The sequence below is a fragment of the Mauremys mutica genome, chromosome 8, assembly GCF_020497125.1.
Source record: "Mauremys mutica isolate MM-2020 ecotype Southern chromosome 8, ASM2049712v1, whole genome shotgun sequence".
In the NCBI taxonomy this organism is placed as follows: domain Eukaryota; kingdom Metazoa; phylum Chordata; order Testudines; family Geoemydidae; genus Mauremys; species Mauremys mutica.
The window spans coordinates 56419149-56438811 of NC_059079.1; the positions used below are offsets into that span (position 1 = coordinate 56419149).

The window sequence follows — 19663 nt, forward strand, 5'->3', positions numbered from 1 at the left end:
TTTCCCAATGCCATCCAGATAGAGACCTGCTGGAAAAGCACTAGTGATACCTAGCACACTGCAGTAGGGCCTGGCAGTGCAGCACTAAACATCTCACAGGGAAAAATATGGGCTCTCTTTTCATTTCAGATAGCTACAGCCATGTACTTCCACTTCTGCTTGTCCGGCTATGGTTTCGCTTGGTGTTACCTGGGGATCCACAGTCAGGCGTGGCATGGAGGAGGCCCTCCCAGATACAGCGCGCTCCTGAGTGTCCACGGGGAGATAGTTGCCACGGTTAGAGGGCTGCACGCTTTGAAACTCTCTAACCTCTGGCTCCTGGAAATAAACACACAGCCAAGCTCGTGGGATTTTGTTTGATTAGGTCACCACTCCTCTCCTGCCAGTGTCTATGCTCCTGTTGGACTGGGAACCGCTTGACAGGAGGGGAACCTGCCTCTTTCAAATCTCAGGAACAGAGCGCAGTTTTTTGGCTGGCCAAACACTGAGAATGGCTGGATTCGGTATTAATAGCAGTTTCAGTCTCAGACTCCATTACAGAGACCCAGCTCACAGGTTCCTGCCCTGGCTGACACCTAGGCAAACTTCACTACTTTTTTATTTTAGCAATGAGAGAAGGAAAACCAAGACTGATTTTTCTAGGTCCCTGGAATATCTACCCTTCTACTGCTTAGTTTTCTTTTATTTCCGTTTTTTTAAGCTTGCAGAATCTTCTCTGTTTTGATTTTCTAAAAGGTTTTTCCAGTCATGTCCAAGTTAAATGAATCAGAAAGGGCTCAATGTCACATTTGTATATTTTGGTTAATTTCCAACTTAAAAAATCTCTTTTGTTTTGGTCAAAGAGGAAAAACGGAAGCAAGTGCTATTATTTTGGATTGCCTGGAAGTGACATCAGATAGATGTAGGTCATCACTAGGAAGTGACAATAGAAGGGATGAATTCAGAGACCCCCTCCTTCATAGCCAGCAGTCTCCATGAAAGGTTGACCGGGAAGTTTCCATTTTTGGCTGAAGGGCTGAGTTGTATGGAGAGGTGCCGTGTGTGTGATACAGAATTCACAGAGATAGTGCTACAAACTCTGAGAAGCATACAAATCAGACTGGAAATGTACAGTGATACAACACTGCAGTCCAACAAGAGTAAGGGTGGTGTCCAATGCACACACGTGTACATATATACACATACACAGACACTAGTGCTGCTGACCGGAATGTGGGCATATGTGTATGTTCACGTTTGTGCGACACAGTTCAACAGTTCAGTTTTGATAATGGACACCAGCACTGACAACAAGATGAACACGAATCCCAAAGCAGCCGATACCATCGTTCAGCACAGGGTAACCCACTGAAATGAGTATTTAATAAAAGGAATTGACCTGTGAAGAAAAGGATAGTTTACTGCATTATATCAATCCATTGTACTACAGCATCACAAAGTCTTAGAACACCTCCCAATCTGTGGTATTTCCTGTGCACTTGTGTCCTGGGCCTGGAAACAGAGAGAGGAGGAACACTGGGCTGCTCAGACATTCTTTAGAAACATAGTTAAACAGCACCAGGCACGTGGCATCCTTAGTAGCTCTGATAAACATGTCAGGCCAGATTTTCAGCTGCTGTAAACTGGCATAGCTCCAATGGAGTCCTGCTGATTTACACCAGCTGGCCATCTGGATCCACCTGTCAATATGTGGTGTGTGTACATTTTGCATCCCACAGTCCCTACAAACCAGGCCTGTGCACGATCTGAAGCTCCATGCCCTGGGCATAGCTGAACGCAATCCTTTCCATCTTCAAAGTTAAGATGGATTTGTTTTTAAATGGGGGAAGAAGTAGCAAGAGAGTTGGTATTATTGCTTGGACCAGTGGTTCTCAACCTGTGGCCCGTGGTCTGCTTGTGGTCCAATCAGCACAGAGCTGCAGCCCATGTGACATCCTCAGGGCCATTCAGATAGTATTGGATGTGGCCCACATAACTCGTTGTGGGCTGCATATGTGGCCCACAATGGAAACAGGTTGAGAACCACTGGACCCAAGAAGGTTTTTGAGCGGTGTGCATGTGCGTGGGACTGCCCACGGCACGCCCGCAGGATGGGGCAATAAAATAGGAACTATCTTTTGGAAACAGAGCAGAGCAGTGGTGCTGAGACCATAAAGTAAGTACATTAAAGGCAGGACATTGGTTTACCAGAGATTGCTGCTCCTGGAACTGCCCATGTGTCGAATCCATACAAGCCAATTGGAATATCTCTTGAGGAGAGAGTGGACTCAGCGACGGGTACCCACTCCGGCTGCTCCTGCAAAGATATTCCAACTTCAGAGAGACAGAGAGAGAGAACAAATCTTCATGCTGTGATCACTGATGGCCTCTCTAACTTAAACCTCTTAAAGAGAAAAAGGCGACCTCATTTCACTCAGCATTGCATTCTCAAAGTTCTCCTGGCAAGAGGCGCTCCTTTGGTGGGTACGCTGTGAATTGAAATTAACAACTTCTCATCTCCCATACAAACCTCAACCTGGCATTCCTGAGTACTGTCCTGACAGCTGGCACTTCACTGAAAAGGGACATCCATTGTGCCACCTGCAATGTGGGAGCACAGTGACAGTTCCAAAATGAGCCTCCACCTGGCGGTCATACTTGGCTGACAATCACAAGAGTTTTACTGTTCCCAGATTGGATATTTTGTTTCTCTGTGAAGTAATCCAGTTATTTTGCAGCTAACAGTGGCGCAGTGGTACAGTGATGGCTTCCTCAGGGATGCCTGCTATTATGGGGATGGCATTACTAATGTGACATGCACGTGCCTGGTGGTTGCATTGTCTCTGAAGAACAGGGTGTTATGTCACTTGTAACAGAAGTGTCAATCATGTTCAAGCATTATTGATTTTTTCTTTTCCTCTTTTAACATTTTTTCAGGTGAATTTAGAGTTGGCCAAAGCCACAAGATTCCCAGACTGAAGTGCACATTGACTCTCAGAAAAGGTACAGCAAGAGTAGAGGCCGGGCAAGCTTCCTCATACAGTGCTGCAATAGACCTCTGTCCTGACCCAGAGGGACCACCTCTAGGGATGAGAGGGTAACACAGTCTCCATGCCACATTTCTCATTTATTTCTTGACCTCTCTGCTGAGAGTGAAACAGTTGCCACCTGCTATGGTGGTGCTTGCCAGCTGGGAGAAGGACTGAGACCATAGGCTCACTTCACATGAGCCAAACAGCAATCAGACAACAAGGACTTAGAATCCTAGAAATTTAGGGATGGAAGGGACCTTGAGAAGTCATCAAGCCTAGCCCCCTACACTGTGGCAGGACCAAGTAAACCTAGATAATCCCTGACAGATGTTTGTCCAACTTGTTTTTAAAAACTTCCAATGATGGGGATTCCACAACCTTCCTTGGACGGCTATTCCAGAGCTTAACTACCCTTAGAGTTAGAAAGTTTTCCCCAATATCTAACCTAAATCTCCCTTGCTGCAGATTAAGCCCATTACTTCTTGTCCTATCTTCCATGAAGATGGAGAACAATTGATCTCCAGCCTCTTTATAACAGCTCTTAAGATACTGGAAGACTGTTATCAGGTCCCCGCCTTAGTCTTCTTTTCTCCAGACTAACCATGCCCAGATTTTTCAACCTTTCCTCATAGGTCAGGTTTTCTAAACCTTTTATCATTTTTGTTGCTCTCCTCTGGACTTTTTCCAATTTGTCCATATCCTTCCTAAATTGTGGTTCCCAGAACTGGACACAGTACCCCAGCTGGGGCCTCACCTGTGCCAAGTAGAACTGAACAATTACTTACTGTGTCTTACAGACAACATGCCTGTTGTTACACTCCAGAATTATATTAGCTTTTTTTGCAGCTATATCACATTGACTCATATTCAGTTCATGGTCCACTATAACCCCACAATCTTTTTCAGTAGTACTACCACCTAGACAATGATTCCCATTTTGTAGTTGTGTACTTGATTTTTTCTTCCTAAGTGAAGAACTTATTGAATTTCATGTTGTTGAATTCAGACCAATTCTCCAATTTGTCAAGGTAAAATTGAATTTTAACCTGTCCTCCAAAGTGATTACAATGCCTTCCAGCTTGGTGTCATCTGCAAATTTTATAAGCATGCTCTCTACTCCATTATCCAAGTCATTAATGAAAATATTGAACAGTACCGGACCACAGACTGACCCTTGTGGGAATATACCCTCCCAATTTAACAGCAAGCCATTGATAACTACACTTTGAGTATGGTCTTTCAACCAGTTGTGCACCCACCTTATAGTAAATTCATCTAGACCACATTTCCCTAGTTTGCTTATGAGAATTTCATGTGGAAACTGTGTCAAAAGCCTTACTAAAATAAAGGTATATCATGTCTACTGCTTCTCTTCATCCACTAGGCCAGTTGTCCTATCAAAGGAGGAAATTAAGTTGGTGTGACAATTACTTACAACCCTATTATCTTCCAGGTGCTTACAAACTGATTGTTTAATAATTTTCTCCAGTATCTTTTCAGGTATTGAAGTTAGGCTGACTGGTCTGTAACTCCCTGGGTCCTCCTTGTTCCACCTTTTAAAGATAGGTACTGTGTTTGCCCTTCTCCAGTCTTCTGGGACCTGCCCCGCCCCCCAAGAATTCTCAAAGATAATTGCTATTGGCTCCAAGATTGGGTCAGCTAGTTCCTTAAGAACCCTAAGACGAATTCCATCAGGCCCTGCTGACTTGAACACATCTAACTTATCTACACATTCTTTAACCTGCTCTTTCCCTATTTTGGCTTGCGTTCCTTCCCCCCTGGTTGTCAGTATTAATTGTGTTGAGTATCTGGTCATCATTCACCTTTTTAGTGAAGACTGAAGCAAAAGGCATTAAGCACCTCAGCTTTCTTCATGTCATCAGTTATTAGCTCTCTTTCCCCAGTAAGTAGAGGGCCTACACTTTTCTTTGTTTTTCTCATGCTCCTAATGTATTTAAAGAACCTCTTCTTATTGCTTTTATGTCCTTTCTATATGTAACTCATTTTGTGACTTAGCCTTTCTGATTTTGTCCCTACATGTTTGTGCTGTTCTTCTGTACTTCTCCTTATCATTTTGACCATGTTTCCAATTTCTGTAGGATTCCTTTTTGATTTTCAGGTCATTAAAGAGCTCCTGATGGAGCCATATTGGTCTCTTCCTATCTTTCCTTTGCCTCGGAATAGTTTTGACTTATAGTCACTACTAACCTTGACCCAGTTTTAAATTGGGGACCTTGAAGTGAAAGACTCACTATCTCTTTACCACTCCCAGATGCATACTAGTCCTCCTTGATCGTGCTGCTGGTTGTTCTGCTAATGCCATGTTGGGTTTTCAGTGCTGTCTACATAGAGCTTGGTGTAATTTGTCTGCCAAAAAAATGCAGATTTGGGACAACTGAAACAATTTGCAAATTCATGGTGATTTTGGCAAATTATTTTGATCCTAGTAAAAAAAAGAAAATAAGTTTGAAAATGTCAGAACGACATTATCAACACACAATATTTGAATTTTTGGGGGCTAGATTCAAAAGGGCAACAGTGGTACAACTGCAGACTTAGTGCACCCTACTCCAAAATTGCTTATACCTTGGGGAGTAGGGCACTCACCTAGGAGGCAGGAGACCTGGATTCAAGGCCTGAGTGATTCACACTAGAGTCTATCACATCCCCAGTAAGTGCTCTAACCACGAGGATATTGGGTGTATGGGGGGCTCTTCCTCCTCCTTTTCTGTGACTCTAGACCAGTAGTTTTCAAACCTTTTGTACTGGTGACCCCTTTCACACAGCAAGTCTCTGAGTATAACCCTCACCTTAAAAAATAAAAATGGGGGGGATTAATTTAACGAGAGCCGACCCCCATGTAACCATTTTGTGACTCTCCCATTTGCGAACCCCTGCTTTAGACCTTCATTTCCTTTGCTCTTAATAAAAAGATCCAAAATGAAACATTTGAAAAGTTTCCCAACTTTTTCAATTCATTGAAAAGTCTAAGACATTTCAGGTTTGGTGCACTAATGGAAATATTTTTCCAGTTTTTTGGAACTGCCAACGAACCGAAAAAAACAGTTATTCTCACAGTTCTACATCTATGTGGCTGGATACATACTGATGCTGTCCATAGGCTGAAATGCAGCTCTTTGTGGTCCTTTGGTAACACTAACAAAAACACACCAGAAGCTCATACTTCTGCATTCGTCCTACAATGACCGTGATGTTTCTGATGACTGCCAGGATTTCCTTTTCCCCTGGGCTCTGCCTACTACCCCTATGTGCACCTCCAGTGCCATTCATTCAGGAAATAAAATAATGTCTGTAGGAACAGAAACACCAGAGCAGATATGTTACAGGTATTAAGGGCTATACTTACAGGCCTGAAAGGGTGTCCTGCTGGAGGTAAGGCAAAGCTTTGGCATTAGAAAGGATCTCTGGAGGCAGAGATGAGGGCTCCATGCGCTGGAACATAGGGGCATTTTTCTGTAATAAAAAATAAACAGTCTGAGTCCGTTTAAAATGCAAAACATTTCTGCTGCATAAAAAAGAAATCCCTTGTACAGAAGGTTAAAAGCAAAACAATGCTCCCCCTTTCTGAATCCATCTTCTGGACTGCTGTCTATCTGTCTAGTATAAACTCTACACTGCTATGAACACATTTGCTTTAAATCACCCACCTCTTCTTTTACCTGTCGTCTCCTTCACTCACCCATCCCTTAAACCTTCAGATGGCCACTCTCTTAGTGCTGTGCCAGCCATGTCGAGAATCTGTGTGTGGTCAGTGTCTTGTCTAAAGGTCACTTTGATACAGAACCCTCGCTCTGAAGGTGTCGTGAGCTCTCCGCTCTCCCCACAGCCAAAAAGCACTAGCCAACTCTTGCAGTGGTTGAACTCACCTGTTCCTCCAGCTGCTGTTTCTGCTTCTTTGCTTTGCTCTGCTTATAGTAGTCCATGATCATCATGGCTGCATATATTTTGCCCACCGTCAGGTCAGAAGCTGCGAGCATAAGAGGAACACTTTGATGTTAGCAGAATCAATAGGAGGGAAGGTCTGAAGACTCTATTGCCCACCCTTTGCGATCTCATGATACCCATCTTACTCTCCTGATCCTTAAAAGACAAACTCTGTTCAGTGCTCTAGAAGAAATGGAATTAAAAGACCAAGTACTGTGGGTGGAAATCCCTCCAGATTTAGGACAGTCTGGAGGTGGACAGCTTAGAATCACAGTAATAAAACATTGGAAATACGCAGCCTCATCACACAGTTGCTGTAACTCCATCAAAAGAAAGGGGGAACAAACAATCCTCCCCCCCACACACACATATGGGTCAGAGGATCCTCCTGATCAAAGGGGTTTGAGCTGAGAAGATCACCTCATGCTATTTATTTTTCAAGCGGGTTCAGGGTATTGGGGTGGAGCAAGGAGAAATTTTGCTTGTGTTAGAGAAAATCTCCTCTGGGCTTCTCCTTAAGCAACGAGCCACTATTGCCATGTTCCTGTTCCCCTTGCTGGACATGCCTCCCCAACCTTGGCATTGTGAGAAGTTGGCAGCAATGATGCAGAAGGAGGAGACTCACTTTTTGGCAGGGGCACTAGTACGTCCAGCATCTTCTGGGACAGGTGAGGCCAGATGGCCAGAATCTCCTTTTGCAGCTCCGAATCCAACTGTTGCCAGTCTGCACCACCTGGAACACAGACAGAGTGGGTCCACACAGACTACCGATGGGACAGGCTGCAGAGAGGCAGGGAGGTTCCTTATGGGTATGTCTACACTGAACATACTGGGTCAGACCAATGGTCCATCTAGCCCAGTGACCTGTCTTCTGACAGTGGCCAATGCCAGTTGCTTCAGAGGGAATGAACAGAACAGGCAGTCATTGAGTGATCCACCCCGTTGTCCACTCTAGCGTCTCGCAATCAGAAGCTAGGGCCACCCAGAACTTGAGGCTGCATCCCTGACCATCTTGGCTAATAGCCATTGATAGACCTATCCTCCATGAACAAATCTAATTCTTTTTTGAACCCAGTTATACTTTTGGTCTTCACAACATCCCCTGGCAACGAGTTCCACAGGTTGACCAGGCGTTGTGGGAAGGAGTACTTCCTTTTGTTTTAAATCTGCTGCCTATTAATTTCATTGAGTGACCCCTGGTTCTTGTGTTATATGAAGGAGTAAATAACACTTCCCTATTCATTTTCTCCACACCATTCATGATTTTGTAGACTCTTATCATATCCCCACTGAGTCGTCTCCTTTTCAAGCCGGATTGTCACAGTCTTTTTAATCTCTGTTCATATGGAAACTGTTCCATACCCTCTATCATTTTTGTTGCCTTCTTCTATACCTTTTCCAATTCTAGTTATCTGTTTTGAGATGGGATGCAGTATTCAAGGTGTGGGCATACCATGGATTTATATAGTGGCATTATATTTTCTGTCTTATTATCTATCCCTTTTCTAATGGTTCCTAACATTCTATTAGCTTTTTTGACTGCTGCTGCCATTAAAAACTCATGGTCAGCCCGTGCCAGCTGACTCAGGCTCATGGGACTCAGGCTAAGGAGCTGTTTAACTGTGGTCTAAACATTTGGGCTCAGGCTGAAGCCTGGGCTCTAGGACCCTGTGAGGTGGGAGGCTCCCAGAGCTTGGGCTACAGCCCAAACCCAAATGTCTACACAGCAGTTAAACAACCCCTTACCCCGAGCCTGAGTCAGCTGGCAGGGACCAGCTGCTGGTGTCCAACTGCAGTGTAGACAGACCCTATGAGTCCATCTCCATGCCCTGGGCATAGCTGAACGCAATCCTTTCCATCTTCAAAGTTAAGATGGATTTGCTTTTAAATGATATGGCACCATGCAGCCATAATTGGGAGAAAGAGCTGCTACCAACAAGTGGCAACTCTGAATGGGAACATTCAATGGCATAAAGTGCTAGAAGGGAAATCTCATCCATAGAAAAATCTCTCACCCAGTGCAGATCTCCCCTCCTCCATCCCACACGCACCTGCTGCTACCCCACTGTCTCTTCCTTTAAACTAAGTGCTGGTGAAAGGTATTGAAAGCCCGGGAGAACAGGGGTAAGCCAGGCAGAGACAGTGCAAGCTCCCCTATATGGCCTTACCCCCAGGCTTCAGATCTCACCTGGTGCAGCCACCTCTGGAATGAGAAGCTAATTCACCCTCCAGACTCATTCAGACCGTGGGCTCTCAGCTGAGGCTGTCAAGAATGGTGCCAGTTCATGCCAGATTTGCTGGAGCCATGGCTACTTCTCCACTGGCCCCATGGCTGAGGCCACCACTCCAGTTCACGTTCACACAGGCCACTGGACAGCTATGAAATGGGGATGGCTTTCGGTCTCTTACGCCTGGCCCCGAGACACCCAGTACCATGCCTGTCCACTGGACTTTCTACTTGTCTCTTGTTATGGGCCAAGAATGGGCAGTGTATTGGAGTGAAGTAATTTCCACATCCTCATAAGGATTATTTTTAAATATTTCCCTTTCTAGGGGTCTCCCTCCAGGGCTCCACCCCCTCTCCCCCAAGATCCCACAGGCTGCTGAGCGCAGGATGTGAGTTCCACAGGCTCCTACGAGTGCTGTTTTCTGTCCTTTGGGCAAAAGAGGTCGCTAGAGAACAAGGTGCTTGGGGTCGGTTTTTGTGATTCTCTTTTGCTGGGAGGATGGAAACTCTCCTCCTACATCTCTCCCTCTGGCTGTCACGGCCAGGAGATACGTTCCTGTTTTCTGAGCACCGCAGCTTTAAGTGGAAAGCTGCCCATCATGGAAGAGGGCAGTGTCAGTACTTATGAGGAAAGCAGCTCCTTCCAGAGCCGAAGATAGTTTCAGACTGGAAAGGTTACAGAGCCAGACGTAGACTAGGGTTGATTTCTCTCTTGCCCTCTCTTACTAGCAATTTCCTCCATCCCTGCATCTGACCCCAGAGCAATGATCCCACATACTACTCAGCCTGCCAGAGGAAGCAAATAGGACTGAATGAACGGCCTCCTGCCCCTTGCCAATGTAATAAGTCAGCTCCACCACCCATCACGCCGTCTGCACCGACTGCTCCTGAATCCTTGTGCCGCTGCTCCCCACCCTCACCTTTAGCGATTTTGATGTCCAGTGCCGTACGGATCAGAGCCATCAAGGTAGAGGTGAAATGGACCGTCATGTCCTCGGCCACAGGCATGTTCATCAGCACCAGCCTCTGCGCAAAAAAGAGAAAAAACAGCAGGCGACAAACAATATCGAAAAACACATCAAGCAGGCAGGAGGGGAAAAAGCAAGAGAGCATGTAAAACAGCACAGCCAAAAAAGAAGGGCAAGGATCAGCCCCTCCCTCTCATTCCAACTCCTTCTATCCCCCTCCCCCAGTATTCCGGCTCACTGCCTTCCTATGCCTGTCATTTGGCTCTCCAGAACCCTATACTACAGCCCAAGAGCAACCCCCTAGCTTGGGGAATGAGTGGGTGTTCCCTGTGCTTTCGGAAAGGACTCCTGAAAACTCAGGGATTCGGCTCTGGAAATTACCGACGGGGAGACAGCCCTGGGGGATTGCTCCATCTCCTGCTTCAGAGCAGCTTTGAAATCCAGCTTCTGCCCCATCCCCTGGGGACACCCCTAAACCATGGGCAGTTCTGATTGGCTGGCTTGCCTAATATGCAACATCCTGGCGCCCCCTTTTTGAGTCTTTCAGAGATGACAGTTGCCGGCATATGATCACACATGCATAGGATCCAACTTATCCAATGGGGAGATAGAGAGAGGGCAGCCAGGGAGAGAGAGGAAGGCGACCAAGGCAGGAGAGGTCAGGCCATGCTCCCTTCACCCAGAGGGGGACAAACTCAAATGGCCAGATCCACTTTCCAGAGAGTATATTTTGCTCTGTGTATACATCAGGATTTCCCTCTCCCACACCTACCAACATCCGTCCCGTCCTTAGTACTTCCTGCTGCATCGTGCACAGCAGTTCTCCTGGGCACGAAGGTTCTCAACCAGTCACAACACTAGCAGGGGTGTATGCGGGATCAAGTGAGAGTGCTTGTGTGAGTGTGAGCAGCTACACAGGAATATGTGGGTGCAGAAGCTGTTGCTAGCTAGAACACCACAGACACTGTCAGCATTCAGTAGGGGATGTCTGGAAGCCAAGTTCTGGGGAGATCCTCCTGTGGCTTTTGAACCAATTATCTCAGCCTCTGATCTTGGAGTCTCCCTCATAATTCTCTTTGAGTTTTGTCTCCAATATTGCAACAGGGTATCTCACTCTGAATACCTTTCTGGGCCAGTCTGCTCAGAGCTCAACATTGCACAGCTCCTGACCCATTCACAGCTTCCTCCCACATCACACATCCCATGCAGCTGGCCAGCAGGTTCTAGAGTGCTTCCCCAGAGGCAGGAGCACAGGACACTGCACCAGCAGTGCAATCAAAGGGTCAGTTAAAGATAGTCACTCTAGCGCCCAAAGGTAAAAAGCCCCAGTGGGCAAAGGGATGGGACTCTCACCAGCTCAACCTCAGCATGGAGTGTTCTCTTTCCAGATTGCATGAGCTCTCCCTGGGGAACTAGTGCCAGGCTGGCACACCGTGATCACTGCACGCCCAGGCCTACACAAGGGACCCTCATGGCCTACCACCTTCTCATTTCAACCTTTCCAAGTGAGAGGGGCTGAGAGCAGTATGGTTCAGGGTCAAGTAGGAATGGGCCATCCTGGAGTTTCCTCCACCACTTGGAGGAGGCCTAGTTCCAGAGAACCCCTATCAATCCCACTTGGGGGGCTGTCCAATTGGCCCAACTGCAAAGGGGCTGTGTTATCCTTCTACTTCCCATTCTTATACTGAGCCACATTTCCATCCTTTCCCATATCAGGAATGCTACATCCCTGGGTGTCCTGATGGGTGTGTCATACCCAAAACAGAGCTCTGTCAGAGTGGACAGTACCTCTCCTTATGGGGCATGTAATTTCTGATTAAACCAAACCAGGCTGGAGCTTACTGAGTATTCAACAATTCCCCCTCCCACTCCCTGCTCAGCACTAGCCCAGAAGGAAGGAAGGAAGGGTTGGTCTACCTTATAGGCCACTTTGGAGGGACATCTCTTGCCGAGGCCTAGCGGTGGTGACATGAGAGTCAGCATTTCATACATCTCAGTGTAATGGATGCGGCCACTGCTCATGGAGGAGGAAGGGGTGGATGGGAAAGATGGGGAGGAGGAGTAAGGGAGGGTGGGGAAGAGGAGAGGAAGGAAGATGCAGACAGAGAGAGGAGAGGAGAAGAGGCATTCCCAGAGAGCAAAAACAAACAAACAAAATAATAATACAGGAAACAGGAGAGAAAAAACAAATGGACAAACAGGAAAAGAACAGGAAACCCGTTAATCAAGGCAAATCATACACAAGTGTCCGTCCTGATGAGGATTTATATCACTCCACACACAGACCCAGGAACACCAGCTTAAACCACTCGCCTCTCCAGCTCTCTGCTGCTGCTGCTGGCTAGTTCTACTTTTCCCTTCAGTCTTGGCAGTAACTTCCTAGTCTGAACCCACCCTGCCCACCCCTCCAAAATACAGTTGTTCCACAAGTCCCAGGGCTGTGTGCAAGTGGCATAAATCAGATATACGGCGCTGAAGCAATGGGTTATTTGAGATGTGGTGGCACATATCTCTGTGACACAGAAGAACTAACAGTGTTCCATGGACTCCGTAGTTTCTTCCCTTTCTGGGTCCCAAGCACTGTTTCAAAATGTCACATAACCCATGGCTGGAACGTCGTGTATCCCCATCTTGTAATGTCTATGCAATTGGGGGCAGCATCTTGCATAGAAGGCAGCGGGCCAGGGTCATTTGTCAAAGGAAATATGCCCAGTTGCTTCCGTCTGGCCCTGTGGATGGAGCACTTTCCCACCATGCACCAGTGCAAAAGGCATGCTAGTGGCTGAGAAAAGAAAACCAGGAGGAAAGTTCGGCATGCCATGCTCCCACCCCGGCTCTCTCCCACATGCGACTGCAAGTTCCGCCAAGTTGGAGTTTAAAGAGTCTCAGCAGAGGCAGCTGTTTGGCCTTCCAAGATTGAAGCTCACTGGGATTCCCCCAAATGGAACAGTAACTAGGATTGTTTCCTTGATGGATTCCCACCTTGTGCTCCTCTGCTTGCAATGACCTGTCCAGATCTGTTAAGCTCAGGAACAGTATCACAAATTTGTCATCTGATGGATTTCCTTTCTGGGACTGACCTCTTCCACAATGAGACATTTGGGCTGCACCTCTCTTCCTGCAAATATTGAAGGCAGTTCAGATGGGTCTCACAGGACCCCCAGGCTTGGCCACTTCTCTTCTGCCCTTGCACCAGATGAACATTTCAATGTCTGTATTGAAACACCAGATGGTTAATGGATAAATGCAAATGCTTAACAGTGACTGTATTAACTATACACATGGAGTGGCAAGGCAGCCATTGCAAAGGCATCTGAAGAAGGTATCTCAGGTAGGGTTGACTGGGAGAGTGGTCAGTTCTAGAGAGGAAATTGTCAAGTAACAAACATTCCATTCAGGATCCTGACCTCTTTCCCAATCAGATGTAGCGAGCAATAAGGAAACGTTAGTAGAGAGAGACTGATAAGGAGGACAGAGGAAGAATATTTCTTCTTCTCTAGTATTAGTCTAGTTTGGGAGCAGCTTCCTATTGAATGATGCTACCACCGAGGGTTGGAGGTACAGTCTGCAATGTTTTCTATAGGTCTTGCTGCATAACCTGGGGACGCCATCAAGGAATGTAATGAGTGAGCTCTGTCGCATCCTGAAATTGGCATATTAGCGTCTGTAGATACTTCAGAAATGCAGCACTCGATCCAGCTGGCTATGGAGGATTTTGATGTGTTCTAGCCCAGGCATTTAGGACAAAAGTAAACAAATGAAGATGGTGTTTCCTGAATGGGTTGGTTCCATCTGGGTAAATTTTAGCAGTTCTTTTCACAGCTAGCATGCACTCTGCTCCTCCCCAGAAGTGCGGCGCTTTTCAGCAAAATGAAGGAAAAATTATTTCTTGTGAGGTGCGGAAGGAAGAGTTTACCTTGGTAATAAATGACTGATGTACGAGAGCTATGTTATCCTCACAGAACATTCTGTAAGCTTTGTGTCTTCTCAAAGCAAAAATTTCACAGCCTGCTTATCAACACGATCGTGACCAGAAAACTTGTCTTTATGGCAAGAAGAACAGGGAAACCGGGGCCATCAACCCAAATGGGGTGGGTAATTGGCTTGTAGCACTGAGGGCAGATCTCAGACAGGCCTAAATGCTGGTTTAGATGGAAGGGACGTTGATCATCTGGTGATGCATCAGTAACTGGACGTATCTGCTTTTATAGCACTGTTTATGAATGAGATGCAAAATGTGATGGCGGAGGGTCTTAGGCTCAATTCTTGGTTGACCTGTAAGAAATCCAGGACAGACATGCCTTGTTTCCCATCTTAGCACCATTAAGAGGATCCTGTTTGTATGCTCTGCATAAATGGAAAGGGCAGAAAGCCTGCAGGGGACTAGGAGATTGTACATGGCCTTGCACTGCCCATGTTGGTTAGGAATTACTGTTCAACAGCCAAAGTGTCAGGCTCAGATAGTCTGGGCTGTGACGCAGGAGTGGATTCCAGGATAAAAGATCCAGTCTGTTGGGAAGGTGAACTGGAGGTCTCTGTGACTGCTCCACTAAGGCTGACCCATGGCAACCATCTTGGACAATTTGTGGCAAGAATGACCATCACTTCCACCTTTTAAAAAATAATCTTTTAATCTCTCTTCCTAGTAGTAGTAGAAGGGAAGTGGGTGGCACAGAGAAGCAGATTTGGCTAATCAGTGAGTCAGAGCTTCCGTTCCCAGCGATTTCTGGTCTACGTTGCTGATGAAGAGCTTTGCTTTCATGTTCTGACTGAATGTGAATAGGTACCCCTGGGGGAACCTATCTTGTTGGATCTCAGCTAGTATACTTCTCATTTCAGTGACCACTTTGATGTGTCTGTCTGCTGGTGGCCTAGCCAGACAGCTTTTGTATTCAGTGTCCCATTTTTGTTCATCGTCCTGATAGAGGCCAAGCAACATCTGCCCAGGAGCCTGTCTCCATCACTTTAGTATTTAGACCTGCTTTCTTGTGGATTTATGCATGGCACAGCCATTGTCCCATCTGAACGAATCAGAGTGTGCTCCTTCTTCACCTCTTCTTGAGGTCATCAAGAGCCTGATCACTTTTTTTCTCTTTGATCCTAAATATGTTCCTTGTGTCCCATGGGTCCCAAGTGTGCTCCTCAACCTGAAAGGCTGGTGTTTGTGGTCAGAATTTTTTATGTGGATTGTGGAGGGAGAATGGTACCATCATGTGTGCTTCCTGTTTTCACCAATTGTGGGTGGCACCTCTCCTTTCTTTTGCATGTCTTGTTGGGAATGGTTCTAGGAAGTAGTTAATTTGTGCTGGGGCTTGCCGGGGCTCAGATCCAGCACCTCTCAGCTTGGCAGTTCATAGCCCCAGCACCTCTGGGCTTGCTGTGCCAGTATGAAAGTAAAAAAATTGCTTGTGTCCCAGCACTTAATTGCTTGAGCCCCAGCCCCTCTTTCATTACAAACTAAGCACTGGTTCCAGACCTGTAATAGGAATCCCTGAAGCTCTCTCATGGCCCCTCTAGCCCATCAAGTGATTTCTACATATAAGCCAAGAAGACCCAGGGGTTGCAGGTGAAGATGGATGGAAGATGCCGAGTTCCTTGACGCCGTGGAGGTAGTGGAAGCTAGTGTCTCCATCCTGAATTTCACCACCTTCATTGACCGGTCCAGCTCTAGAGCTCTAAGATAGCTCACACTCCCCCAGATCTTTATCTGACTATGAAGAATTGAGGGGAGAGTTCCAAGCAGTTTTCATACTGAGAGACAGGCTGTTCTGTCCCTAGCTCTGGGATGTGAAAGATCTCCTTCAGGATGGATCAATGCTTCTCAGCATCTCTTGAAGTTGGAGAAGGACTGAAAAAGGGATGGGTAGGAGGAGAATCTGGAGCTCCATAGTATTCATACTGCAATTCTCTTCCGTATCTACCTGTCAGCTAGACTCTCAGGCTTGAAAAGTGTAACGCCCATGAATCCATGTGCTATGAATGTAACTTCTTTAGCCGTGAATTCCATTTGTCATAGTTCTAAGGAGGTTGATGCCTTTTTGGTTGTTGCACCAGGACACTGTGGCTTTTGTGAAGCGGGTGCTTGTTAGTCAGACTCTTAGGGCAGCTGAAGAAGCTTAGAAGTCCCTTCTGATCATGTCTTCTATCTTCTTGTCTGCAGGGTATTCTGGGAAGAAAGAACCTTCAGCAAAAATTACCATGCCCTTTGCCAGGAAGGCCACTGCTGCATTGGCTGAAAGGAAGATGAAGATAGAGTCTTAGGCTTCTCAGACGCTGTGGAATTTCAGGACTAACCAATCAAGCCTTTTGTCAGGAATCTCCCACTCTTTCCAAATGACTTCTGCAAAGGAGGGATGAAGGGACATGCCAACTTTTCTTGTAATTCTGGACAGGAGAGATTTGCTCTTGGCTTTAGCTTACACCCCATGATTTCAAACATGCCCAGGGAAAGAACCTCTCTGCTTCTCTGGCACAGGGCTATGTTGGGAAGCCAAGAGTTCCCATGGTGTGGCAAAGGAGCTGGTGAAGGAAGATGAGGATCTGGGATGCTTTCTGGCCTCTCTTGTGTTTTCTAGCCATTTTGCTTCTCTTTTGCCTTTTGGAGGGAGGATTCGCAGCCACATCAGAGATGAGTCTATTTTCTTCATTGGGGCTCAGCCCCTGGTGGGGTGGGACGAGCTTCTGTAACTGATGAGGAAATGCTGGGATACATTTACCCTGAAAAAGCCGAGATCCCTCGCTTGAGAAGGAAAGTTGGAAAGCATGGCAGCCTCTTCACCATGCAAGTCCATTATCCACTTGAGCATAGGGGTGAAGCCACTGGGGATTTTCCCTTTTGGACTGGACCACATGGGTTGAGGGGACTTTTGTGCTATCCCCAAGGTCATTGAGGAACATCCAGCTTGTTGAATTCCAGGTGCTGAAGATGATTGACCCACACTCTTGTGAAGGTATCCTGAGATGATGATGGGGTGGTGGGGGTGGATGTGGAGGCTACACCATGCCATCCAAACTCTGAACCCCCTTCCCTGGTGGAGTGAGGGACTGTAGACTGGGAACGATGGTGGCACAGAGCACCACTTTTGCAACTCCCAAGAGAGTCTCCTCCCAAAAGGAGCATCTCTGGTTCTTCTGCTTGTTCCACCTGACCTGTTCCGCCAAGTTGGGAGAGAATAAATGTGGAGAAGGAGCTCAGAGGGGTTGTCCTGTTCTGATGCAGAAATTTGGGCCCCCTGAGGAAGAGGAGGCAGATGGGAGGAAGATTTTGCTCACTGCTGCCCCAAAACGAGCTTGAAAAGATGGGACAGCAAAGGATCTGGCCGGGGTGCCGCGTGGCTGCTTTGTTTGCCTTGCCAGAGGCAGAGAATTTAGCACAAACAGTGGCAGAGCATGGCCAAGAGCCTCGTGGTCAAGTCTAAATTGCTGCTGGAAGAGAGGCAGAGTCCAGATGTGTTGGACTGGGGGGCAAGGAGATCAGAATAAACCAGAAGCCATTGAGTCCAGCTGCTGGAGTCCCAATGGGTCACCTGCTCCATTGAATTGTCATCTCTTTGCATCATGGCAAACCAAGAGCCGTGGTCCCCATTTGTCACCATTATGTAACAGCTCTTCGTAGCCACTGTACACCATGGTAAAAGGCTGCAGTGTCCTGCGAGCTACCACAGCGACTGAACCTCTGAACAGGATTCCAGCGATTGATCAACGGGGTCTTTGCCTCAACTCCCTGCCTCGTTCTCCTTTCTAGTTTGCGCTCCCTCTTTCCAGTGACATCCCCGCATCTCTGGCTTTTATTCCTTCTTATCCTCATCCCCTAGTTGTAAACAATATTTGATCTCCATTCATCATAGGAAAGAGTTCCCATTGGGATAGCTCTGTGATTCTTGGAATTAAAGGTGCCTTCTCTGTGCCACAGGAAACATTCACACACTGCACAAGTGTTTTGGGAACTCCAGGGTTCTCTGCTTTAGGGAGGAAGGCAAGGGAATAAATTTGTCTAAATCCACATCAATGTGGCTCTGAGACGGATCCCCCTCCCCCCGCTTCCCTAAGGTAACAGCTGCTGGTTCTGGGGCGGGTTGGACCTCTTTAAACTCGTAGGAAAGCAACGTGAGGGTTCCCTTGTGAGACGCAGTGGTGGTGGAGCAGAGGAGGGTGAAGGAGGGGTTAATGGTGCGTCCCGTTGCCAGGTTATGGCTGGGGACTGGGAGGCAAACCTTGCACGCCACCCTGTAGGGGCAGTTCTTTCCCAGGCCCAGAGGAGGCGAAATCACCCGTACTAATTTGTACATATCCTTATACGGGATCCTGCCGCTGTAAAGGAAGCACACGTGGGTTAATAGGACACTGAGATAATGGAGAAGAGGAAACGAGAGCTTAACCAGGGGTGAGAGACCCAGTTCAGGTCCATGTCTCTCTCCTTCTGGCTCCAACAGACCCAGACTGGAGAAGGCTGTGAAAAGTCACCACCATATAAGCATAGCTACCACCTTCTCCATTCCAAAGGGGTTAGCATCCTCATTCTCACCCAAACTGGAGATTCCCCGTGGAAAGGCTTGCCCTAAACATGCACTCACTCAGATACCCCAAGCACCAATAATGCCATATCACAAGCCTTCGACTGGTCAGAGCGACCTGAAATCCAAGGACATGATTGTACATCAGTACACAACTACTTGTTTAGGGTTCTAGGAATCTTTGCACTTTTATGGAGTTGCACCCAATTATACCAGCAGAGAATTTGCCCCACATTGTCAGTTCATTATAGAAATCAGTTAATTCATCCTCACAATATTTCTATGAAATCAGTCGATGAGTACATTTTAACTCCATTTTACAGATAGGGAAACTGAGGCATGGAGAGTTAAAGTGACTTGCCCAAAGCCACACAGCTGCTCAGAGGCAGAGACCACTGCGCCTCCCTGACCACTATTAGGAAAGCCATGGAGTGAAGCTGCTTTGTCTGTTATTTCCTCTGGTCCTGCCTCACTTTCCTCCCATACCCTAGGTACTTTTGCATCACTGGCCAGGGATAACCCAACTTGTCTAGGCAAAACCATTCATAACAGAGTACAGGCAACTGGACAGAGCACATGGAAACCTTATGGGTCTCTTTATTTAGTGTAGCTGGGGGCCTCTGATGACATTCATTTACAGTATTTATCTATCTAGCCCCTTCTCAACACTTAGACCCACAGCCCCATTCAGGTGACAGGACCCGCTCACACTTGGTAACCCTTCCCCACTCAGCAATGGGGATTAGAGCTGCCATCAATTTTAAAATTAGCCTACAGCAGCTTGTTTCCTCCTGGTATTTCCCATAATAACTGGCTAGACTCCATGACAAAACAGCATGGGGCCTCTTGCTTTGTGAGACCTGGGTGAGAGCAGGCACTGTACCACATTTGGAAAATGCCATCCACAGGGCCTGACAGCAGGTTCTTTCTTTGACTGAACTGAAGAACCCATTGTAGCACCCAGTTCTCAGTGCAAAGGGCACTAGAAATTGCTGGTAT

At 46.9% G+C, this 19663-nt stretch overlaps 1 protein-coding gene across 7 annotated transcripts in view; it reads right to left on the reverse strand.

The window, feature by feature from the left end:
- CACNA1E (calcium voltage-gated channel subunit alpha1 E) overlaps nt 1–19663 on the reverse strand; it is a 263601-nt gene that overhangs the window by 7455 nt on the left and 236483 nt on the right. For 5 of the 7 annotated variants that reach the window (XM_045026738.1, XM_045026736.1, XM_045026740.1 and 2 more), the window contains 7 exons: nt 12069–12165; nt 10104–10209; nt 7582–7689; nt 6899–6999; nt 6379–6485; nt 2188–2296; nt 190–318 (listed from right to left, as the gene is read on the reverse strand). In XM_045026738.1, coding sequence (XP_044882673.1) covers nt 190–318; nt 2188–2296; nt 6379–6485; nt 6899–6999; nt 7582–7689; nt 10104–10209; nt 12069–12165 — 757 coding nt within the window. Of the gene's footprint in view, nt 1–189; nt 319–2187; nt 2297–6378; nt 6486–6898; nt 7000–7581; nt 7690–10103; nt 10210–12068; nt 12166–18364; nt 18462–19663 lie in introns of all 7 variants that reach the window. The other 2 variants (XM_045026737.1, XM_045026739.1) reach the window with 2 other exon arrangements.